At 39.9% G+C, this 26887-nt stretch overlaps 1 protein-coding gene across 21 annotated transcripts in view; it reads right to left on the bottom strand.

The window, feature by feature from the left end:
- ank2b (ankyrin 2b, neuronal) overlaps nt 1–26887 on the bottom strand; it is a 512663-nt gene that overhangs the window by 74490 nt on the left and 411286 nt on the right. For 9 of the 21 annotated variants that reach the window (XM_051929737.1, XM_051929741.1, XM_051929735.1 and 6 more), the window contains 4 exons: nt 19533–19568; nt 10589–10813; nt 6270–6368; nt 3855–4009 (listed from right to left, as the gene is read on the bottom strand). In XM_051929737.1, coding sequence (XP_051785697.1) covers nt 3855–4009; nt 6270–6368; nt 10589–10813; nt 19533–19568 — 515 coding nt within the window. The remainder of the gene's footprint in view (nt 1–3854; nt 4010–6269; nt 6369–10588; nt 10814–19532; nt 19569–26887) is intronic. The other 12 variants (XM_051929746.1, XM_051929748.1, XM_051929747.1 and 9 more) reach the window with 3 other exon arrangements.

The raw sequence follows: 26887 nt of genomic DNA, 5'->3' as shown, positions 1-26887 counted from the left end.
AATGTTTCCAAATTTAGCCACCCACTGAAGAATTGGTTTCTGATTTGGGACGTCACCATTAGGAGGAATGTTGAAGTGCATTCAGAAGGTGCGTTGCGTAGCGATGATTAATTTGTTGCTACTGAAGAAAACTGACAGCGAAAACATGGTGCACACCAGACAAAGGCATGTGGCCGACTGAAAACTACATGGGATCACCTATCAAAGGACCCCCCCACCGCAACCCTACCTCGCACAATGACCTTGAGAAATGTGGTACTTCATTTTGGCTCACCCTGTACAAGCAAATTTGGGGGTAACATATGTAAATAAGAGGATAATGGGTATGTGAGGGTATGTGAAATTAGTGAGGTGTCACAAAACACAATACAGTGGAACCTCGGTTTGCGAGTGACTTGGTTTACGAGTGTTTTGCGAGACGAGCTAAAATTTTTAATAAATTTTGACTTGATAAACGAGCGAGATCTTGCAGTACGAGTAGCATGTATAAACTTTGTCTGCTGAGCGTCATGTGATCACAACTGAGCTGATGGTTCTTCTCTTTCTCACTCGCTGCGGGATTGTGGGCAATCATCTCCTATTCTCCGTCTGAGTCAGCGTGCCTCACTCATATAGTCAACAACCGTATGAGCGTATACTGTTTACTACAGCATTGTGACTGTGACTGTGTGCTGTGACGTGCAAGTCCCTGTCATGAGCCCCAAAACACAAGGCCGAGTCTCAGTACTTTAGCGACACCAACTTTATTCAGCTTGAAACAGTAACAGCGCAGTTATTTATTGTAGCGAGATCTGACACTCTCCTATACACAGACACAGCAGTCAGGCAGGGTCGTGGCCAAGTAGTACTGTGCCCTGTGCATTTATAATGTTCCTTGTTCCTTGTATCACCCATCGACGGCAGGCGCTTATAGCATGTCCGCAATCTTTTCGGATTCGCTTTTACGGCGAACTGCTACAGCGCTGGGAGACTGCGATTACTTTGGGACGCTCTTCCGCGTGTCGTCCCGTTAGGTGGAATCCCACAAGAGTGTAGAAACTCACTCACACCAGCCATGATTCTTTTCAAAGGTAAAGTGCAGGTTAATTTGTTTTATGTATTTTTACTTTATATTTTGTATTAATCATTTTTATATGAATAGTTTAGGGTTGTGGAACAAATCATCTGAGTTTCCATTATTTCTTATGGGGAAATTCACTTTTATATACGAGTGCTTTGGACTGCGAGCACGTCTCTGGAATGAATTATGCTTGCAAACTGAGGTTCCAATGTATTTCATTATTTTTTTTACTTCTTAGACATATTTTGGATATTTATTTTTTACTGAAATCATTTACATATATAGAACTACATGCAATCTCAATATCTCTGTCCCTGAATGACTGGTTTCAGTTCTTCTGCAGGGTACTCAGTGACTTCATCGATGATGGGAGCTCTTCTGTGAGAGAGGACGCTTCTACAAACAGAACCTCCAATCTGCAAACACTACAAAGGTAATAAAACATTCCTGACTACCTTCCAATAGTCATATTAACGGTCATGACCTTCTAGAAAAAGGAAATAAATATGCAAGAAGTCAAAGCTAAAGAGGTGCATTATACTGAGCCGAAAATTATGACCTATAGATTCTCTAAAGAGCACAGACACAGACAGTTTGGTGTTCATGTCAGTAACCTTCTAAGTATCTCTAGTTGGACTACAGTGTCCGCGCTGTCGCCTTTTCCAAAACCCTGGTTATGGCGTTATTTAATATTAGAGCACTAACTAGAAAACTATTTTATGTTAATGGTCTTATTACTGATAGGAGAATACACTTTTTAATTTTATGTGCAATGTGGTTCATTAGTGATGGATCTGTAAGTACTTACTGAAGCAGCCCCATCAAACTTTAATTTTACTCAGTCAGAGTGTGAAGGAAAGAAGGCCGGCGGCTTAGCACATATTTTCTCAAGCAAAGTTAATTGTAAGGGTGCAGGTTTATTTTCTCCAATATCCTGCCAACTTCAGTTTTTATTTTGCTGTCCTCCCTGGCCATCTGACTATAGTTTGTAATTAAGCTGGACATCAAGGTTCTCTACTGCTATAAATAATCTTTCATTAGTTTTGACTTTCTTTATGTAACTATGTTTAGCTATTATTATTGTAAAGCACTGAAGCTACTTTCCTGTATGAAAGTGTGTTATATAAATACATGTTGTTCTTGATTGGTGTCTCCCTACTACATAGAAGCTGTGACATTTGAGTGCAACACATTGTGCAAGATCGGACTTGTTAGACTCCGAGGAGTTATCACGCAAACAATTTAGTTTAGATACTGCATCTGTTATTCATTCACTATTATGTAACAAGATCTTGGCAAACACTTCTTTGGTCTTCATAACATACAGTATACAATGCATCAGTGGAGTGCAATGTGAGCGACTAACAAAACTTCACTTTGGAGAGACCTGAGGTGGCTTAACGGAGACACACATGCCTCTTGATATTCCATGTTTAGTGTAAGACCTGGGAATCCTTCATATTCAAACAGTCAGTCATTATCCAACCCGCTATATCCTAACACAGGGTCACGGGGGTCTGCTGGAGCCAATCCCAGCCAGCACAGGGCGCAAGGCAGGAACAAATCCCCGGGCAGGGTGCCAGCCCACCGCAGGGCACACACACACACCAAGCACACACTTGGGATAATTTAGGATCGCCAATGCATCTAACCTGCATGTCTTTGGACTGTGGGAGGAAACCCATGCAGACATGGGGAGAACATGCAAACTCCACTTAGAGAGGACCCGGGAAATGAACCCAGGACTCCTAACTGCGAGGCAGCAGCGCTACCCACTATGCCACCATGCTACCCATCCTTCTCCTATTAACAAGTCATTTAACCATCATGTCAATATGCACAGAGATGAATAACTGACTACTGATGTTTTAGAAGTGTTATGAAGACCAAAAGAAGCCTCCATTCTTATTACAGAAGAGTACATGATGTATTTTTGAAGTGCCTACACTAAAGTGTTACTGAATTTTCTGTTCCAATGTGTCAACTACGAGGTAACTCAAAAAGTTTTTACGAGACACTACTTTTTGTTGTGTGTTTTGCTCAATAATAAAATTGATCTAATTAGCAGATTAACATAATAGCCTGGTGTTAGGAACTAATTCACCATTTTTTTCTCATAGTGAGAATCAACGTGTTAAACCAGTTCAGGCTCGTGGGGTTCCTGGAGCGGACCCTGCAAGCACTGAATACAAAAAAAAAAAAAAGTCAAAGGCTGAGAGGGGGTAATTAGTTTTGTACCTTGTATACTCCCTCCAGTTTATCCCACCCTTGTATTTATTTATCCATTAACACTAGAATTCCTAAAACCTAAAAGCCTTTTTTTGAAGGCTTCAAGAATTCTGGTGTTAAAAATAATTCTTTCCTGTTGCCTATTCTGACTTTCCTGATATCATTCAGAGTACTGGTGTCACTAAGACCAAATATCTGTGAATTGATGGTGTATATATACTGTAGGTATAAGACACTGCATGACATTGTATGTTTATCTAATCCTTGTTATTTATTTATCCATGTAATAAAATCTTTACTGTTGCCTATTTTGGCCTGGAGAGGCCACCAGTCCATTGTAGGGTTACATTCACACACATCTACACTTTCACTCACACTGGGGGCCAACAACAATCCAAGTAGACAAGGCGATACAAACTTCACACACACACACACACAACAAGCCGGTACAGGATTTAAAACCAGGACATTGGATCCCTGACATAGTGGTGTTAACCTGTGCACCACCATGCCATGTAAAACAGCAAAATGCTCAGTAAAATAAGGAACATTCCAATTTATGTACCTTCATCCATGCCATTGAGGATCTCGTTAAGCTCCTCTTCTGTGAATTCACATTGGTGCTCCTTCCAGCTTTCTCCGGTTTCACTCCGTAAGATTACTAATTCCCTCTCCTTCCCTCTCAGTGCTGCGAAGTGCGGAATCTCCACGATCACTGGTCTGAGCCAATAAAGAAACAGAAGTAAGCCAATCTGACAAGGGGAACATTTCATGGCAAAAACGAGTTGGTAAAGCCTGTAGCAAAGTAACTAAAATCTGCTGAATTTGAAAAAGCACTCAAAGTCTTTTAAACTATAAAACAAATATTTCTAATTTATTGTTGAATATAGAAAGTCCTTGATTTACATAGCAGCTACATTTGATACACCTGATATCTCAACTTCAATGAAAATGATATTTGTATACATAAGCAATATTTCTATCTCCATAACAAGAGTTGGGATAGGAGACCTGAGTAATCAACAGCATGTTAGGGATATGTACTGCATATATATACTGTAAAATGTGGAAGTGGAGAAACAAATAAGAGGGTTATAAAAAAAAGGGACAGAAGAGAGAAACAGAAACAGAGTGTGTGAGACATTCTGTGGTCAGGCCAACTAATCTTACACTTTTGACACTTCATACCAGGCTGGGTCATGGTAAACCTACTCCACAGATTTAGCAACATCCCTGCGGATCTTATTATGGACAAGTCAAAAAAAAAAAATTAAATAAACTAATAATCATAATACACATTAAAGGCAGGAACCAGCCCTGGGGAGGGTGTCAGTCGTAAATGGTTCAATAACCCAATGAGCCATTTTTGGGACCCACTTATTTCCATTACAGAATCACAGGAAGCTAAAGCTTCTCTCCTTCTCCAGAGCTGGATGGAAGTTAGGAAACCAACTCTTTACAAAACTTCATTCTGTCCTGGTCTATAGTGGTGAATTAACCTGACGGACATTTTAGATAGAAGCAACTTTATTTGGCTTTTTGCAAGAAAGAAAGGATAGATAGAGAGATAGATAGATAGAGAGATAGATAGATAGAGAGATAGATAGAGAGATAGATAGATAGAGAGAGAGATAGATAGAGAGATAGAGAGATAGAGAGACAGATAGATAGATAGATAGATAGATAGATAGATAGATAGATAGATAGATAGATAGATAGATAGATAGATAGATAGATAGATAGATAGATAGATAGATAGATAGATAGATAGATAGATAGATAGATAGATAGATAGAGTCTTTGGTAAAATTTGGGGAGTGTTCTACTCAGAGGGACAAGTTGATTTTGAAACTTAAATTTGTATTAAAGTGTAGTGGGGGTAAAGAACACATTAGGTGGTTCACTTACTCCTTATATGTGAAAAATAGTGATGATTTTTAATCATGAACTGAGTTTATTTATGAATTTTTCAAGCAACTATTTGAATGTATGTGCAGAATAGGAGGCATGTACTGGAATACTGGTGGTGAGGTAACCAGCACACATCAAATATTCATCTGAATGGAAGCAGAAACTGGGGGAGTAATAGTGCTGATGTATTAAACTTTGTATTTAATAATGTGTGTGAGAATAAGAGCATCTTTCCAGTCTCTGTCTGTCTGTCTGTCCAACCAATAAAGAGAATTACCCAGCAGCGATGGCCTCTGCCATGGGATGCTACAAACAGTCCACCATTAACATTTATTACTCAATGGCATTACAAACTGCAGAGTTGTTGTGCATTTGTTAATCGTGGCACACAAACAATTCTTCGGAATGCACAGACTTGCAGCATGAAGATGTTATTTACTGAGCAGCTATAACAGTTAGTGCAATGTAAATCAAGGACCATCTGAATGCTGGTGCACTACAACAACATAAATTGAGATTTTAATAGACTTCTAGATGAGCATATTACCTGCTCCTAGTTTTGATTAAATTCTGCAGTCGCAAATATCTGATGTGGAAAAAAAAATGATTAAACATAAATCTGCAGTGCCACAATATCCAGATCTTCCAAAATGAAACTGATTTAAAAGATTTGCCTTTCTTTTAGAAACAAAATTGATTTTGATTTTCATGACCAACAGTTTGCTCTACTAGAAATTTGCTTCAGGCTTCCCAATGCCTCACTATACGGGATGCGACACAAATGAAGGGCCTATGAGAAGACCATGCTAAAACTAAAAAGCAAAAATGGATTTACAATTGAGAAGGGAGCACAGCATCATTTGAATTGAAACATAAAAGAAGCACCGTCACAACACACAGGTTTGTGAAAATGAAAATATAAATAAATAAAACACATCAACAGCCACCACAACAAAGGTAGAAGTAAAATGTGGGGGTACAAAAACCAAAAAAAAAAAAGTCACAAAGGTAACAGAAAACAGAAGGCCAACATCTGGACCCTCTTTCTTTTTTGGTGGATCTCTCCTACCCCAGAAATTTTGTTCCAGGAGGCCCGAGCTGCAGAATTCGGCTAACCAAACTTTCTCCCTCATTAAGAGGGGGAGGAGCAGTTGGAAGGTGAAGTTTACTGAATGAATCCAAAGCAGCATTAAAAAAGAGAGAGCACAGGTAGTGACACAGGTCGTCCATTGATTTACTACAAGCACACGATCCCCCCCCCCCCCCCCCCCCCCCCAAAGCAACTGTCAAGATATGGGGAGCAAAAAGTAACACTTTACTAAGAATATGACACTTAAAACAATAAAACAAACAGCTACAGAATCTTTGCTTTCTTTACTAAGAGAAGTTGCATGGTATCCAAAATTAAAGTGAAGTGATAGAACTACGTAATAAGCAGGGCACTATAGGCTATAACACAGAGTAATGAAGCAGAGTGTGCTACTTAATAAAAAACTTTCAATTGAAATTGCATTAGTTTAAGATGTTGGGGTAAAGAATCTTAAATTACTAATTCCAAGTGTTTACTTATGTACACTGAAATGTCTGCTGGCATATTGTACAGTCCGTGTAGTTAAAATAAGCAGCGTTACTGAATACAAAACTACAGAAGGCACAGACTTGTGGATGTAGGCCGAGCGAGGCAGATTCATTTTGTACCTTATGCACTCCCTCTGTTCATCCCACCCTTGTATTTACTGATCAATTTAATTACATTACATCCTGCCTGAAGAAGGGGCCTGAGTTGCCTTGAATGCTTGCATATTGTAATCTTTTTTAGTTTGCCAAAAAAAGGTGTCATTTTACTTGACTACTCACTACATTCATAATGGCTAACACGGTACAACACCCCAGCACTACTTGATCAATGTAATAAATTCTTTAGTGTTGCCCAATCTGACTTCCCCGATTGTCACTATCAGCACATATCCTGGTATTAACCGTGCATATTTACTGTAGCTATTACACACTCATTACACTGTCCAGTTTTGAAATAATGTTTATGAGTAAGACTTTTAAGAATTGCATTATTCAATAATAAAATGAGTTTCATTGACTAGCTAGATTGAGTCCCATGAGGTTGTGCAGCCAGCACAGCACTATACTAAAATCTGTGATCATTATCACTGTCATCACCACTTCAGTAGTGTAGCACTACTGACATGGGCTGACCAGGCCGCTCTCCTCTCTTTAAATCTTTTCCAAAACTCTTGGGGTTTATGCAGAGATGCTCCAAGGCCACCACAAGGATACCATACTATGCGTATCCCTGTGGTCTGCAATTCAATCCTGTGCCTCGTAAATATAAAGATGCCTTCATTTCCAGAGAACATTCTAACTACAAACCCAAATCATTTCAATGGGCTCCTCTAGATCTGCAGAAGCAGTGGTTCACCGTCAAGGTGTTCCTGTATTGCAGAATGAGCCCAGAAACCATTATGTCACAGATGAGGATGTAGACTGACTGGTAAATGAAAAGCTTCACATTCGATGACTGTTGTCGTCGTATGGGTTTGTTGAAATTCTCAATCACCTGAGACAGCTGCCAACTCTTTACATTAAGAGAATAAGGAGAAGACTATGACCCTAAGATCCAGAGGTGCTCTCACTATGACCTCATCACACTTAACTGGGAATCATTCAAGCGGGTGTCAGATATCACACCCTGAGGAGGCCAATAAAACAACTACAGTAATCCCTCGCTATATCGCGCTTTGACTTTCGTGGCTTCCCTCTATTGTGGATTTTATATGTAAACATATCTAAATATATAATCGCAGATTTTTCACTGGTTCACAGATTTCTGCGGACAATGGATCTTTTAATTTCTGGTACATGCTTCCTCAGTTGGTTTGCCCAGCTGATTTCATACAAAGGACACTATTGGCGGATGGCTGAGAAGCTACCCAATCAGAGCATGTATTACGTATTAAATAAAACTCAAATATATTGTGAGCAGGGGGGCTGTTCGCACCCTTAGAGGATACGGACGCTCCTTTAAAAAATGCTGAAAGACTACCTTCACATTGCTCCCTTCCCTGCTGGGCTTACTTGCGGCTGCTTTGTCGTGCAATATACTTCCCACGCAGTGCTTCGCATGCTTAAAAGCCCAAACAGCACCTATTGATTTTTGATTGTCTGCTTTTCTCTCTCTCTTGGACATTCTCTGCTCCTGACGTGCACTCCTTTGAAGAGGAAGATATGTTTGCATTCTTTTAATTGGGATACGGAACTGTCATCTCTGTCTTGTCATGGAGCACAGTTTAAACTTTTGAAAAAGAGACAAATGTTTGTTTGCAGTGTTTGAATAACGTTCCTGTCTCTACAACCTCCTGTATATATTGAAAACATGTTTAGGTCATATGCTGAACTTAAAGCACAAAAGCAGCTGATCATTACTAAACAGTGAAAATACAGCAACAAAGTGAGTTAGTGATTAGCAAAACGACTTACATGAATTCAATTTGCAGCAAAATTCCATATTTTGCCTCAGAAAAAATTTTGCAAAATAAATTTCCGTTTACACTAGAAAAAAGCTGTTTAGTTTCCGTCTTGAAGCGTGCTTATATATTATTACTGCATGCGTCTACCTTTCATTTAGCTTTTAAGTAAAAAGCTCTAGTGGTACGGCAGATGCTAGATAATGGTGCTGGAAAGTGTGTCCAGCAGGGGGCGCATGCTCCCTGGGAACTGGTGTTCTTTTTAGAAATGCAGCTCACAGCTTGAACCTGTATACATACACCCCTTCAGTAAGCATGGTGGACATATCTATCAAGAAATATGGTTCACAAGAAAGGATATATATTTAACTTACTTTAAAATGCAGCAGTACATTGCAGCATAATCATTTATAAATACAAATGCAGCCAAAAAGGAGCCATTAGAACAGCGCAATCATCATTCATTAGGGGTCTGCGGACAATTGCATTTTCGTTTTAGTGGAATGTGTTCTAGTTGCAGACGGGCTCATGGCTTGGCCTTAAATACCCCCACATTTATCATATTCCGTGAGCTACCTGTAATAAATATCAGGTATAGGTAACTGCCAACTGAGCTACATGAATATGCTATATATTGACCGTGTTCTTATAAAACCCCAACACTGTGAAGGGTGCATTTATGACATGCTTTAGTGGCATGAATTGATGCTATTCTCTCACAGTTATTCTCCTAAATCCCAATATCATATAACTATTTTTTAATTTTGGTCAGAGCAGGGGAGGAGATTTTAGAAACAGTGACTTTCTTTCTATGGAGTTTTCCTATGGAGACACTTTAGTAGGCCTACATGAGCACCATGGTTTGTTTTATTGTGTCTTCATATTGAAAATATGCAGCATGTCACATTTTTAAAAATGTACTACTGCACTCCTCCAAAGGGATATAAATGAGTGGAAAAAATAGGATTAATTTTACTAGTGTTGTAAAGGATTTGAGATTTTATGCAGCTACACAGAAAAACAGGTAAACACTGGAGTCTGGACGAGACTTTTGCAAGCAATATTCCTTATTTTCAAACCAAACTTTTAAACCCCAAAAAACTATTTATAATGAGTTCCACATTTGCAAAATTCCCTACAAAATGAAATTTTTTTTGAGAAACTGTGTGCAAATCGAAACTTGCCTGTTTCGCTCATCACTAGACACAGTTGAACTTTTGGCTGTAAGCAGGATGACTCGTCTGGTAAGTACCACGCTAGGCCGTATTTAACCGTAAGTAAACTTGATGAAGCACATCTAGTGTATACACTGCCGAGAGTGTCCTGCTCCTCAACAAATATTTTACATAAGAGTGATAAGAATGACTACTGAGGAAAGACAGCACACCTCGCCTTGTATACGTGGGGAGCTTTCTCTGCTTTAAACAGCTACAGCAGCCTTGACATTATTTATCCCTCTTACCATTTTAAATTTTCTTTTCAACATTCAGAAGTCAATATGGAATCATTACCGTGTGTTCAGTTTTTTCAATATGCATTCTTTGCAGATTAAGATGATATTTAACAAAATTCTGCAATCTTCACAATTCACCTAATCCACAGAGAATGTTAAAATCTTATCCAGTTAAAATATGCCCACACCAAACAAGTAAAAAGACAGAATTAAATGTTCTTTAAATATTATATATATATGTATATATATATATATATATATATATATATAATATATATATATATGTATATATAATATATATATATATATATATATATATATATTATATATATATATATATATATATATATATTATATATATATATATATATATATATATATAAAATATTCAAATATAACAGAATTGAGTCTAACCCTAAATCTGCCTCAAGCAGCTCAATCTACTTTAACACTTACCCGAGAAACTGCGCTCCAGATGGGCCAACTTCTATCAGCCTACTGGCCAGGCCTTCCCCTTCCACCATGGGAGGCATGGTGGCCAAGCGGTGTCGTTTCACTAACCGGCAAGTGACTCGTGTTGGAGCAGTGCACTTTCGAGGAGGAATGATGATCCGCAATCCATTGTGGCGGCAACCTCGCATGGCTCCACCACGGGCGTCCACCATGAAACTAACCAGAAAGCTGCAAACACAAACAAATGTTACCCACCCAACACACAGTGATGAGTTCTTATTAACCTTTTGGCTATTTAAGACTATCGCTTTTAGTGTTATTATAAACTTCACGCACTCTTGCCAAGCACTTAATGTACTGCACGTGCCTTGTGTAAAAAAAACAAACACTCATCTTATATAAAGCCATTTCCTAAATGAAGACAACAATACAGGCCATGCTTGCTGAAGGGAAACTGCTTGCCTGATTTTGGGTCCCCCCCCCCCCCCATCCCCCAAATCTAGCATAAGCATCCTTATGCTGGACTAGATGTGAAAAACAGCAATTCAAGCACTGTTTTCAATCTTTTTCTGAAGAGCGCCTACCCAGAATGCCTCACTGGCCTCCGGAAATCACCTGCTTCTATGGGGTGGAAAAAGCTCGAATAAAAAATAAAGTACGCTTTTACAGCATCAATAGGGATCACAACTTCTAACTAAATTTAACTTTTTAGAAAAGTGAAGAACATTCACCCATCCAATCATTTTGAATATTTTCTTTTTTTCTAGGTAAAGATTTGAGTTTTGTCTCAGCAACAACTGGCAGCCACTTGGACATAATGGGGTGATTTATATACAGACGTGAACAAATCAACATAAAATAATGAAAAAATCAAAGCAGGATTGTAAGTTTCTGATGTCAGTTTAATTTGGACATCAGCACCTCTGACTAAATATTCATGAGATTTAGAAACAAGCTGCTTAGTGTGACCAGTGAGGCAAACCTTCTGGTTAAGGGCTCTGCAGAATCAAACTTCATTTCAATGCTTAAGGATCCCACATGCGTCAAACCAGTCTTCCACCGTGTCAGCTCAGGTAGTCCGCTGGGTCTGTAGCGTCTCTGCTGCATCCTCTCTTAATCAGAGCCATCCCCAGAAACCCAGCTTTTTGGTTTGTGGGCTCAAAAATAGCCCCTCCATATGGATTTTCAACCAAAAGCTGCAAATGTTCTCAGTAATATGAGCACAGAAGACGCAGGCTCTCCCCTTCCACATGAATGTATCAAGATGCAAAAAAAGTCATAAAAATTTGTCCCAATTTTTGTAAATGGGGGGAGGCAGATCATACAGAATATAACGAAAAAGCAAGAGCTCTACCCCTGATTAAGAGATGTACTAAAATAAAAATTACAGACACTACAGCCCATACAAAATGAGGTTTGAAGGGCTTAAGCCCAAATTAGTCAGAAAACATGGAGTCCACACACATATACAGAAAACCGGGCGGGAAGGTCTGTCCCTCCTATACCAAAAAAAAAACCGACTTGGAGTTACACTCTTACAAGGTGTTTCAGTTAGCAATTTACTTCATGCTAAGTCTGATGGAGCTCACTTAGGAGACACTGGCACATACAGACAAACTCTCCTGCACTAAACTCCATACAAATTCATTCACCTTTGTGGTGTCTCCTCTCTCGAAGTTCCTTTCTGGTTTGTTAACGATTTCAGAATTGTTTAGTGGTGGACACTTTACTATGATTTGCACTACGTCCATATTGCAAGCCTTACTGCTCAGTTCTGATTTTTTGCTCGGATCGGATTTGCCCATCTTGATGGCTCACATTCATTACGTACAAGTGACCGGCTGTGCCTAACTGTAATGTCAACATATCTGTCCTCTGAAATGGCACACCTGCATGTGCACATTGATATGTTTGTGCACGAGTCGTCATCTGTGTCACCAACAACGACAAAAATAGTCATATTTGTGAGATGACTGACGGTATTACGCTACATCCCATTTACCGTATATACTCGCATTTAAGTTCTCCCGCGGGGAAGTCGGGGCTTGACTTTACCGCAGCGTTTCTCAACCTTTAAGTATTTGTGACCCGAGTTTTCATAACAGTTTTAATCGCACCCCCCTAACATTTTTTTTTGAAAGGACCCCACTAATACCGATTTGTTCTTTTTTAATTAATGATATATCATAGATGCATATTTTATTATACCAACTTTTATCGACATTTATCTATGTATTTTTCTAGTATCAGAATGTAGTTTGAGTTAATTTGTTTCAATAGATGTATTTTTCATATTTTTGATTCTTGTTTTTTTTTTTTCACATCTTTGCGCCCCCCTTTTTGTTACTTCATGCCCCCCTAGGGGGGCCCGCCCCACAGATTGAGAACCACTGCTTTACCATATAATTTCTGGCATTTTATAATGTTGTCGTAAAAGTCGAATGCGAAAAACACCCGCTATCGGACCAAGAGATTATGATATGCTAACGCCCACCTGAGAGAGTAACTACGGGGCACATGGCCTTTATTTCTTTGTATTGTGCCTACATGTCCACACGGTAATACCCAAACTAATCCGGAGTGACGTTTGCACTGATTTGTGTTTTTTGTATCTCACCCCCTATTGTAAAAGCATCCCTTACCTACGATGCAGCGTTCGATCAGAAGAAAATATGAAGCCGGCTTTAAATTTAAAGTCATTGGAGTGGCAAAAGTAATTGGTAACTGCGCTGCTGCAGCAAAATTCGATGCGTCTGAGAAACTGATGAGCGAGATCGGAGACGGCAAGAAGATGGTTAAAAAAAAAATAAATGAAGTGTCGTATTTTTGAACAGGCGTATAAGTCAGGGTCTGATTTTAGGATCGACTGTTCGGGTTTCAAGACCTGACTTGTACACGAGTAGATACGATACCTCAAAAGTCGGATGTCGGTGCTGGGAATGATGTCACACCCGAGTTGCCTGCGTTCCAGTAAAACATTCGGCAAGCCAATATGGACACATCCAGGAAAACTTTTGCTGTGCTTGCTCGATCACAATAAATATCAGTTGATAAGAACGTCATATGTGGCATTTTGCGTTTAGCAACATGTCCATAGACTGAAACTGGACAGTGCTGTGTGTACAATGGATTTAATGAGACACAAGTACTAATAAACAGTAGAATATGACAGCTTTCACTAAAATTCATGGTGTATGTCGCCATATTGGATTAACGTCAAGATCTGAAGTCGCACAAACTCGGACTTCACAGACCAGGGCAGAGTTTCCGAGATGGAAATCCAACTTAAGGGAGCATTCCAGTTTAAAATCCCGACTAGGAACTTGGAAATTCTTCCCATTTCAAATGGAATTCAACATTGACATTATAACAACAATAATTCATTACATTTATATAGCGCTTTTCTCAGTACTCAAAGCGCTATCCACACAGGGAGGAACCAGGAATGACAAAATGGACATTCTAGTCACTAGTGTATGCATCAACATTTTGCTCTGAAGGACAGCAAACAGTCCGCCAGCTGAACATGATTAGGTCGAGAAGGCAAAAAGAAGCCACACGGCTCACTTTTGCTGTTTTCGCAGCTATTGGTGGCACCGCTGCAGATGTGTGGGTATGAGAAAGCAGCCAGCAATGGTCGGACAGAGACTGTTGTCACAGCTGTAGCACTCCTCCAATGTTGTTTTGCTACAACGTCAGTGCTGGCTGATGACGGCAGTGCTCAGCCCATGAGTAAAGGTAACAAACCACATGGATTCTGATCTGACCATTCTCATTCATGTCGCAAGGCCACAAATCGGATGGGTACCTGATATAGGACCACATATGAAAGCGACTCCAATCTGATTTGAAAAGATTGGATTTGTGTTTCCACGCAGCCCTGAAAACATCAGATTTGTGTCACATTAAGTCAGCTCAGCCTAGTAATGTGAACATTGTCTTATAGTATAAAGGTGTAGGTCTCCAGTTCTGTCCCGGGAGCCCCCCTGTGGCTGCAGTGTTTTGTTCCTCAGTATCACAATCACAGAGCCCTTGCAGCCCATATTCATTTATTTAAGTAGCTTGTCTCTTTATCCCTCCTCTCGCTGTGAACGTGGCATCACCGCTTGACATCAGTGCCATAACCTTTGCTGTCCTCTGCATCACCGCAGGGTCCTCCTCTGACCTCAGGACTTTGATAACAAAGTCGTCTGCCGTCTATCGAGACCATGTGGTATTACAGGATTCCAAAGCGGACTCTTTGACTTTTTAATAGCTGTAAGATTTGTTCTTTTTTACTGTGAGGTGCACAGAGCAGTTTCTGATTGTAATTTAGCATGGGTGCACTTCAAAATGGATTTGAATGTAAAAGTGTACAATATGCAACGTCAGTATGGAGCACATAAATAGTCAGTAAGGCCTTCCTTACAAAAGATAAATTTAGCAGAGACTATTTGTTTGAGTGCAGCGCCAACGCATTTTTGTATATAAGGCACAGTATGTGATTTTAATATAAAGTGACTCAATTTCAGTTTACGGTGTAAGCACTAAACAACATCTCATGGCACTCTGAACAGCCATTTTCTATGCTGTACAAATTACCTTTCATCACGTATCCTATCCTTGTCTCTCTGAATTGATTGTATAGTTTAGAAAATACAATCATTGAAGGACACTTTGTGAACATGTTACCTTCGTCCCAAAGTCCAAATATTAGTTTCATTAACTTTGAATCTTATACTATTTTGCTCAAAACATTCAAAATATAATCCACAACGGCCATTCAGTATGCACATTTTGCACTTGTTGCTGCTGGACCTCAGTCCAGTGGAGTTAAAAAAAAAAAAAAAAAAAGAAAACTGTCTTGACCGAGATATTTCAATTTTTGCTGTGTAATGTTAACCCTAATCCTTCTCATACAAACATATGAAAGCACACAAACTACACTCATTTCATGTTCACAATAGGATTACGCAAAACAAAAGCTAATGAAGCATGGAAGGGCTGTGCTTTAAAAGCATTACGTGTCTGCTCAAGGAAAGGAGACAATTCCTGCTTCATTAGCAGCCTACTCACACCTCAACAAGCCACTTGAAAGGACAGAAACAGATTTAAAGGTTAAACAAATGGCCACTTTTACAACAAGAAAAGAGTTCTCCCAAATGTCACAAAGAAGTGTAAGGGGCAGACATAGCATATTGTTCTCCAGAACACAAAAACAGATGTTCTTATGAAGATCCACAAAGATATTAAACACTGAGCATTATGGGAAACAACACCAATACATTGGGCACAAGTGAATACAAACCACATTCTTTATTATTGCACCTTCTCCTGCTGATTGCCAAGGCTTATGCTGCATCTTGAAAACAAATAAAGTGCATCTGCTCTAAGACTCACTAATTGTTGCTTTTTAATAGCAAGCCATCATTAAAATAAAGAAAAAAAAAAAAAAGGTCAGACTCTTAAACTGAGCCATTTTCTGTAACTTGGCCTGAAAGTAAAATGAAGAGCTGTTTCCAGCTCCAACAACTAATAATCAGCCAGCACCCAGCCAAACGGCAGGTTGGTGTGCAACACATTTTGTTTAAGTGAAATGGGTACATGTAGGTGGAGCTAGAAGGAGGAAAAGAAATAAAGTGAGACACATGTAGGCATTCCATAGTCAATCATGATTGGCAAGCCACAAAGCTGCATTGCTCATCCAGTAATGCTTTAGTGCATCTAAAAGGACAATACTAAGAGCTGTCAAATTTAATCTTGTGTCAATTTTGCAGACCAATAGCATGGCATTTACTAACAGTCAGTGTTAAACTAAGAAAATCAATGCTCAAAGTTTATCCACAATAAGTCTCTGCATTTAGTTTCCTATATACTGTATATATTACATATAAGCATTTAGCAAACCTAACTACTGGGGCCTGGTCAGGTTTGTACGCTATTTACCATGATGGACATCAATATATCATAAAAGACTAGCTAGCCGTTAAGAAATAGTGGTTAATTATAAATCAGCAACACCAAATGTTACAAAGGGCACTGGGGCCAATTAATATGAAAAATATACTGCATTCACTAAGCTCCATACATAATATGAATATTGACTATAGTGAGAAACCAAAAATTAAGGCACAATACACAATGTAGGCATCAAAATAGATAAAAAAAAAAAAAATACTGTATGAAAGGCACTGTAGATCTAAAATGGCTTTCGTATCTGTCTATTAGATAGACAGATAAGATGGGTCCGGCTACAGACCTCCAGTGGCTGACCCCTGAGACATCATTACATCAATTTCACCTTTAGACACAGGCTTCTGAATGACATCACGGGGTCCTGTGGCTAGAACAGCCACAAAGGGGTCTGCAGCGAGACATTTATTGAGATAGATACGATAGATAATGTGGCAAGCGGCTGGGGGTGGCACCCAGCCGGGACGCCCAGAAGGACCGGAGGAGGGATAATGCCTCCTCCAGACCACAAGGGGGTGACCGCCCTTGTGGCTTTGGGGACCCCGGGAACAGTGCTTAGAAGCTCAACCTTATAGGGGCCTGTGGTCACCACCAGGGGGTGCCCCAATGCCCGAGGCACCCTGGCCCTCAGCACTTCCGCCACACCTGTAAGTGTTGGGGGGAGAAGACGACCAGGGACACCCGGAAGCACTCCAGGTGTGCAGCCGGTACTTCTGCCACACTTCCGCTGGCGGAAGCTAATCAGGAGGCACCTGGAGCACGTCCGGGTGTGTATAAAAGGGGCCACCTCCCTCCATTCGATGGCTTGAGTCGGGAGGAAGATAGACGGAGCTCGGGAGGAGAGGAAAGGAGGCGACCTGAAGAGAGAGGCATTGTGAGGCCTGAACTTTGGGGGAGTTTTGGGGTTGTGTGGCACTTGTAAATATGGTGAATAAACGTGTGTTGGGTGAACTATCAGTGTCCACCTGTCTGTGTCCGGGTCAGCTTCCACAATAGATAGAATACACACCAGAGTGACTAAAAAGGAGGAAATTGAAAAAGAAAGAAAAACTTTTGACTTGGCAATCACAGTCGCATTGAGGCCTTGTGCATTATTTTGGGATGTAAGAGTAGAATGACGTATGCACTGAATGTGTATATACTCCACATACACCACTACTGTGCCAGCAGTAAGGGTCCTAGCAGCTGTGAGGCAGCAGATATAAGCAATGTGCCCAGTACAAGGTACATTGAATCAAGATAATGATTCTCTTAATGACATCACGGGGTCCTGTGGCTAGAGCAGCTACAAAGGGGTCTGCCACTTGAGGTCTGCAGTCAGAAAGACAGACAGAAGAGTCTGAGCCCTGCTGTAGACTTCAGCTACATCCACACTACTACTTTTTGTGTCTCTGTTTCCGCCTTTCATCCACACCACCCCAGCATGTCTAACCCCTAAAACTTTTGAAACAGCTCCCCAGAGCGATATATTTTTAAAACCTCCACATGGATGATGCAGCGTGGATATGTGAAAATGGACAGTTTTGAAAACTAATCATGTTCTGATTGGTTCATGCTTATTATGTTGTTGTTAAATGATTGGTTTATGCACAATTACAACGTCTCATTCCGTGACTGGTCACCCTTCACACACACACACACACACACACACACACACACACACACACACACACACAAAAAACACCCCAAAAGCCACTAGTGGACAGGAGGAGTTTCTTTCCATCTCACCTGTTGTATACTGTCCATGCACAAATGGCAAATCATTTACTGGTTGCAACAGTTTGGTAATAAATCCTGTGGCGAGTGGCATACAAGTATTTTGTAAAGAGGGCATTTCTTTCTATTTCCACTGATGCAAACAGGCCCAATGTAGCTGAATGGCTACCTCATATGCATTTTCAGCCATTTTAGTGTGGTCAGACATACTTTTGGAATTGATGTGGATAGAGATCGTTTTTTTTTTTTTAACAAAAAACAAAACAGCAGAAGTGTGGCTGTGGCCTTAATGAGGTTACCCTCTTGTCAGGATTGCACCAAAGGCAAACTTTTACAGACATTCAGTGAAGCTGCAGCCCAAACTGACTTTACTTGAGGCTTCCTGTTAGAAGGTCAGGTTTATATGGGACCCAAGGGGCACAGGGGTATAGGAGAAGTCAGAAAAAAAGTGGACAAAGAACAACGAGGGACCTGAACATCTAGCTAGGTGGGTACTGTAGGATTTACGGAGCCTACTTGTGTCACTCCTTGTTCTGTCACCCCGTTTGTCTGAATGAGGTAAAGTCTTAAGTTTTTTTTTTAAAAAAAAAAGAGAGAACATTCAAGTTTTTGGTCAGTGGGAGTGTGACAGATTGTTGTGTAGGCCGGCGATGCACAACACAGACAGTACTGTATCTAATACTAATTAGTGTACACTGTTATTACAATAGTGTTAGATGAGAAATGCAGCAAAATGAGCCCTTTTATTGGCTAACTGGACAGATTACAATATGCGAGCTTCTAAGGCCGCTCAGGCCCCTTCTTCTTGCCTGCCTCGAAAGTCTGCATATTGTAATCTGTTCACTTAACCAATAAAAGGGCTCATTGTGCTCGACTTCTCACTGTATCCATAATGACTAACATGGTATAACACCCTAATACTACATACAACAGTATTAATAATACTAAATGTACTGTAAACTGCTGTGCATGATATACTATTCATATACCTTTAGAGCACACTCAGTTATTATTACATATACATACTACTACTATTATTTTTAAAATCTGGTGGTATTTCTATTTTCTAAACTTTAGTCACTTTATTTCTCTGGAAAACGTAACTCAGAAATTCATAAGAACACAAGTCCAGGTTTTATTCTCTCCAGGAGCAGATTGTCCTTTCAGAAAAGCAATAAAGCATCTCAAGCAGCAAGGTTAATAAAGACTCAAATTAGACAAAGAATAACAAAAGCAAAAAGTATACAACATTAAGAAAGGCCATGGTGCAGAGGTTCACCTGCTATTGTCATGATCAAGGCATGGAGAGGAGCGGCTGGAAATAGAACAGAAGGTTTAGCACAAAAAGAAGCAGAAAGACTAGGAAAGTACAGACAAGAAATATTTCAAGTTTCATTGTATTCTGTAAAATAAAATGGCTGAAGAATGTCCGATGAGTGATGATGAGGGTATCATTTTAGTACCCACCCCATTATCTGAACATTAACATTAGTCCACCAGAGAGGCCTCACAGAGGAGCTTAGGAGTGGATGGAAACTATTACTCTGGTCGAAGTCTGCCAAAATGATGTGCTGGGATGACCAGGAACTCCAAGTCAAATTACCTTCATCTTAATGGCAAGCAAAATGAGGATGTTACTGCTTAGGTGAAATAGTAAAACTTGCATTAGAAAGTCTTTTTTTTCCCATCTTAACCATCATAAGTAAATGCAAGATGTAAACATCAAGTAGCGTTTAGTGAACCTGAATATTTTTTAACTGACAGCTTTCAAATTCTGTACGTTTTTGTGGCACTTGCACCTCTATTAGCAGGTACCTGTGGCTCTGGAGTGGCACTTTATGATCTTATGCATCTGTCTCCTTATGTGGAGTGGAAAAAGCGAGTGTGTCTTATGAGTTAAAGCAGCACGGCCACAGCCGTGCAGGCTCTGGTGTCTCCGGTGTGTGACATGGTGATGTCAAAACACGCTCACTTTCCACTTCAATTAATGTGACGCTGTACGGAGACCCACCGTTGAGATTCACTTTTCAGGTTGTTTTGATGTAAAGGATGAACACTCAGGACAAATCACACCAGGCCTTTAGTAAAACCTTGTAATCAACAATATTTAAAAGAAAACTAAATTGCATGTTGAAAGATTTGTTTTATTACTTAAATAAAGTTAGCCTGGAATTCATACTGAAGATGAACAGTGCTGTGAAATGACTTACCTTGATTTCAGCCTCTACATCAACACTAAGGACGGGTGGACTTTGATATCCAATCTATAGCCTATGAAATTGTAATACGTTTATTATGTCACTGTGCTCTGTACAAAAAATATTTTATAAATCATCTTCTTCTTCTCACATGTACAGCTAACACAAGGCCAGATATAGCACACAGGGGCTCAGCATTTAGAACTGCTAGGCAAGCATCTTAAGACAAGACAAGTTAAGAACAACTGCAAATGGGCAACGTGCACTATGTCTGTGTGTTAGAGTCAGCCTGAAATTATATCCTCTCTCTGCCTTGTTTGGAATGGCATGATTTACCTAAGTGAGGGCCTGCACATGGTGAAAAGAGTATGAAGCCTTGGAACATTGCCCAGCACACCTTTGAAGCTGACTGACGGATGGGAGATAACTTCATCCGATCCTGAAAATCCTTTCAGCGCAGACTATATACATCGAGGTCCCACTTTGGTGAAAAGTCTTGTCATGGCTTCCTCGTCTGTTATGCCACGTAAATCGTCATTAAAGACAGCTAAGTTATTTCTCCTATGTGATATCTTACCGCCGTATCACTGAGGGGTATCACCTTTTAATATTATATCTATATAGTTTTGGGTTATGTAACATGCCACAATTACAAAAGAACTTATTCCAACCAGGGAGCTAGCGCCCCCTGCTGGATAGAGAAATGAAAGAAATAAAAATCACATGATGAGTACTCGCGTATGTCTCAGGCTAACTAGGCCTGCAGCCACAATGTGAAGGCCAAGTTTCTAATGCCACTATGCTGTGATGTTCTTTAGCGTCCTTATAAGTAATTGCATAAAATGTAACATTTTGAGAAGTGGGCCAACATGAAGATTTGCTTTAAAGATAATAACAGCCCACTGAAACTCAATTCTTTTGTGATTTAAATGTCCTATGTAACAATTTTGTCTCATCTAACCGGAATCTCTGTAAATAAATCTCAACAGTTCACTCACGACACCACATTAACACTAAAAAAAACTTTTAGAAAGAGTGACGTGAATGTTACTAACTACAAATGTAAGGGGGCTTGGGGTCTACTGAAGGAAAACAATGGGCCTTCTGCATTGTTTAACAAAATGTGTTTTTCTGCTGCAGTATTTAATGTTTCATAATACGGTGAATGCTTATACAGGAGAAGACTGAAGAGGGAATGTGTTTGGATAAATGTTGGGGAGGATCATTGCATGTTTCAGAGAATGAATCCTTTGACTATCACAGATACTGACAAATTTAGAAACTCCATTCATCCATCCATTGTTGAATTCTGGACCATCTTCAGAAAACCACAGAACTTAAAATATACAGTAGTATACTGTACACAGATACAGGGAGAAAATAAATGTGAGCTCTAAAACCGGGTTTCCTAGAACTATGAGGCAGCAGCCCTAACCATCATGCTACCCTTTTGCCATTCAATAAGTTAATGACATAAATGATACATTTCAGAACTGACAATATGCTGCGCATGCCTTCACAAAATTATGCCACCTGTCTTGCAGTACAGGAAGAGGGCAAGACTCTATCTGGCAGAAGGGATCCACGGTCAATTCAGTCAGGCCAAGGAGACGAGGATTTCTTCCTTTTGTTTGATATTAAGTGTTATTATCCCTTCTGTGTATTGACTTCATGAGTATTTTATTTAATAACTGCATCATTTTTTTCTTTTTGCCTCCACATTATCCGTGAGGGTATACTGTAGATACATGAAGGCCTATATGTGAGTGCAGTATACCCATACAAATACTTAACTAAACATGGGAAAAGTTGGCATCAGGAATGGCATCTGGCTGTGAAGATAATGAGGAAACCTCTCCTGGAGTAGTCTAGTTAATAAAAATGTGAATAGCTACGGAAGAATAAGGAGAATACACACACACACACACACACACACACACACACACACACACAGAGTAAAGCTCATCTGTCTCCACTCCCAACTATTACTACTTCCTTTTCATTGATCAAGCTGGCCCCAGGAGAACTTCCGCATGTCAGCGCAGAAGCCAGGAAGAACTTCCAGCTCAGGCAGAGACTCCAGAAGGCATGGGAGCCTCGTCCAAGAAGCTCACTCCAACAAAGCCCAGAAACACCAGCAGGGCTGCTCATCATTTGAACTACAACACCCATGTAGCCCTGTGGGTGTGCAAATGGAAGTTACACGAGAAGGTGGTAGCCACCAAGCATACCAAGGTAAATATGGCTCTCCTATTGTCCTTCTCTCATATTGGCTTCCTGACCAGGAAAGGAAACACAAACCATTCCAGGCCAGATGCCCTTTCATCTATGATGTCCAACCATTATGTTGGACTCTGAGCTGGGTATAAGCACATCAGCCATTCCTGCCAGAATACCAGCCCAATCATGTCTTCTCTCACTATAGATATACATGTGTGTGCTTGTGTATTGTTGTATTTGGGCACAGTATATATTTTGTTGATCTTTAAGCTGAAGACTTGCAGCAGCTACTAAACTAGTGTTTTAAAAAAGTTGAATAGTCTTAAGAATATCAGAAGGACTGGTATAACTGTAAATGTTTATTGCTAGCTGTCACGTTGCCTTTGTGAACTTCACTCTAACTACGGCGTCCACCGCCATGGACCCCCTCAATGGACCATTATCAACTAAACTATCAGCTAAAGGCCTACAATGAAATTTGCAGTAGTTGATTTTGAGCTCAATGTTGTTTCAGACTTGTAGCTCGTATTACGGAATCTGATGTATTTGTTTTCTGCTATGTACATATTCTGCGATCTGCGCCACCACCACCTAATCAAAGCTCCATGATGTCCCTACATTGATAGATTAAAGGCCAGAAGTCCACATGACCGTCATCATCAAGTCCTTTCATGAGAACCCTGAATACAATGAGGACTGACTGAGGTCACGGATGTTAGGTAGAATGCCTAGAGGGGGCTGGGTGGTCTCGTGGCCTGGACCCCCTGCACAGTTTATTTTTTTCTCCAGCCATCTGGAGTTTTTGTTTGTTTTTTCTGTCCTCCCTGGCTATCAGACCTTACTTTTATTCTATGTTAATTAGTGTTCCTCTTTCTTCATCATGTAAAGCACTTTGAGCTACATCATTTGTATGAAAATGTGCTATAGAAATAAAAGTTGTCGTTGCCATTTTTGTTAGGCAGAATGACCTGTGGTGGTTGGGTGGTCTTTTTTAATTTTTTGTGTTTACCCCGACCTTATCATTGGACTGTCATTTATAAATTTAAAAAAAGGAGTCTGTTTCTCTTAATTTATATATCTTTCTTATGTAAATGAGCATTATCTATCTTTTGTACGAGGTGTGATCAAAAAATATGGTGTTTAAAAAAAGAAACGTTTATTGCAGTAAAAGATTTACAATTACTCGTCCCCCTCCACTTGGAATGCACTTCTCCCAACACTCCTGCCACTTTGCGAAGCAGTTCCGGAAGTTTTCTGTCGAGAGTGTCTTTAGTTGGACTGTTGTGGCTGCCTGGATGTCCTCAACGGATTGAAATCGTTTGCCTTTCATGGTCATTTTCAATTTAGGGAACAGCCAGAAGTCGCACGGTGCCAGATCCGGCGAATAAGGTGGATGCGGACAAAGCATAATGTTTTTATTCAACAGAAATTGTCGTACTAGAAGGGATGTGCAACAAGGAGAGTTGTCATGATGAAGAATGAAACCGTTTCAACATTTTCTTCAGTTATTGATGTTGAAGGACATCCTGATCTTTTCTCATCTTCAACCGAGTCAGATCCATTACGAAATCAATCAAACCACTCATAAACAGTCTTATTTGTCGGTGCAGTTTCGCCATAAACCCATTTTAACTTCCATTGAGAGTGTTCTGACCAGCTGTATCACTGTCTGGTATGGCAACTGCAACATATCCGACCGCAAGCGCCTGCAAAGGATAGTGAAGACAGCAGAGAACATTATTGGGGTGCTTCTCCCTTCACTACAGGACATATTTTACAAACGCAGTGTCCACCAGGCCTGCAGCATTGTGCAGGACCCCTTACACCCCTCACATGGACTTTTCATATTTCTGCCATCCAAGAGAAGATACTGCAGCATCAAAGCCAGATCTGCCAGGTTGCAGGAGAGTTTTTACCCCCAAGCTGTTAGACTCCTTAACACCAGGCGGACCCCTGGGACCTTCCACACGGCCTCAACCACCTCGAAAAACAGAACTTTTATACATGCGAGCCACTGTCCTGCAAAGATGAGTGTGCATGTAGAGAAGAACTGAAAATCTCATACTGACCTTAAAGGATTTGACACTCTTGATATCCTTCTGCCGTGAAACATTCTGACCTGTCATTGTTTACACTTCTTAAACAACTATTACCATACACTGATAAATAATAAATATAGATAATACAGAAGTTATTATTTATTTATTATATTACATATCTTACACATCAATATTGCTGCTACTTCTTTGTCTTGTCTTTGCACAATGTCTTGTCTTGTTTGTGTTTTAATTTTAAATTTAAATTTTTAATTCTACTTAAATTTTTAATTATATTTTTAATTTATTATTTGCACGTCATGTTGTTACACTGTGGACCCTGAGCTTCGCAATTTCGTCTATCTGCATACTTATATGATTATATCATACGTATATGATTGAGATGACAATAAAGTTCACTTTGACTTTGACATCTGATGGGTTTCCTGAGCTTTTTCCAATTTGAAAAACAAAATTTCATGTTAATGCGTTGCTCGATATCCATTATTAACGACAAACTCCACGGCGGCTCACAAACGACTGACAGTATCAAATGAGTTCAACGTTGTCACAAACTTGGCTCTAGGATGGACCTGTCAGAACCGGTACTGAATTGTTCTGCATTGCTCTTGGATGGTGCTCTCCACCAACATTCACCGTACTTTTTGATCCCACCTCGTATACTAGTTATTCATTATTATGAATATCAAAATGTAATGCGTTTTTCTGTGCATGTAACTAATTCTTTGACATGTTGTACAGCACTTTGAGCTACAGCCTTTGTATGTAAATGTGCTATAGAATTAAATGCGGTTGTTGCTTTTGACATTTGTCCATGCTGATGAGGTCCGTTCTTCCTTTGGTCTCCTACTGTATGACATCACCACTCCTTTCAGACATCAGAAAACCAAAATGTCTTCACTGTAAAATCATTAAAGCTTCAGTCAAAACACACCCAAAAAAAAAATAAAAGTCCTCTTCCAAGGTCAGTCACTAAGGGTTTATCTTCAGGTCAGCCTTTACATGCCCTTGTGCATGATGGGAAGTGCATCATGTTGGGTGGCACACTTTATCTGTGAGAAAGTTCCAAATACTTTGTGCATCTCTTTTAGCAGAGTGTTTGTTTCCTCAGAGATTACACAGGATTATCTTTCTGTACCATGTTAAATCAGATGATGCTTTTTTCAATGCTACTAAAGAGAGATGCAGTTCTTCAACCAGACCTGCAAAGCCAACAACATGCAAACTTTTTAAAGAGTGATGCTTGCAAAAATGTAGTATTAGTAGTAGTATTAGTGTTTTACGTGCACAGAGTACAGTGAAATTGTTACTTGCACGTTCATCCAAAATGCAACCCGCCACCCCTCTCTGCTGCCATAACAGGAGAAAAATGACCACCTGTTGCCCCAAGAGTGTGTCTTGAAGGGGCTGAGGCTTTGGCCAATCAAAACCAGCTGAATTTAAAGGTTTGTAATGATGTGCCGTGATGAAGAAGAAATACTCTCTGAAGAAATGTAAAGGAGATGTCTATGCTAATAAACACGTGACCGAGTTCTCACATTACACACTTCACACAGAAGAGATGGAGGATCCACAGGTATGAGATAATGTTATGGATGTGGTGTTTTAAAAAAAAAAATACAGTATTTGCAGTCCTGAAAATATGAAAAACATGTTCAAATGTAAACTCATTACTCACTGTCACTTTCTTAAATCTTATTTTTTAGATAATATATTTGGACCATCATAGTTAAAGTAAAACTCTGCCAAAACATCAACTGACTTTGTTAAATCATAGCAATACAGAACAAGATTAAATGGCTAAGACTCACCTCTACCTGGACTAATAAGTTGGCATTATCAGTAGTGAAAGGGAATGTGCTCGTCCAGGCAATGGGTACAAACGTACCTCAACTGTGGAGAACAGTGTGGGCCCATCAGCTAATTTAGCACACCTTTCAATTCCCTTACTGAATTGGATTTTCGTAGCCACAGTGATCCCAAGCCTCCTCCTGCGGCTGACACCAGTGCAACTGTGTCATCATTATCTGTGTGCTTTGCTTCTCTCAGAAATCACTCAGAAACTATCTGTTAAGAATTTTTTTACTGCTAAACACCTACACCTGAACACCAGCAAAACCAAAGAGCTGGTGGTGGATTTTAGGAGGCCCAGACCCCTC

The sequence above is a fragment of the Erpetoichthys calabaricus genome, chromosome 7 (assembly GCF_900747795.2).
Source record: "Erpetoichthys calabaricus chromosome 7, fErpCal1.3, whole genome shotgun sequence".
Classification (NCBI taxonomy): domain Eukaryota; kingdom Metazoa; phylum Chordata; class Cladistia; order Polypteriformes; family Polypteridae; genus Erpetoichthys; species Erpetoichthys calabaricus.
Note: the sequence above shows the minus strand (reverse complement) of the source record. Positions and strands in the feature narration are given on the sequence as shown.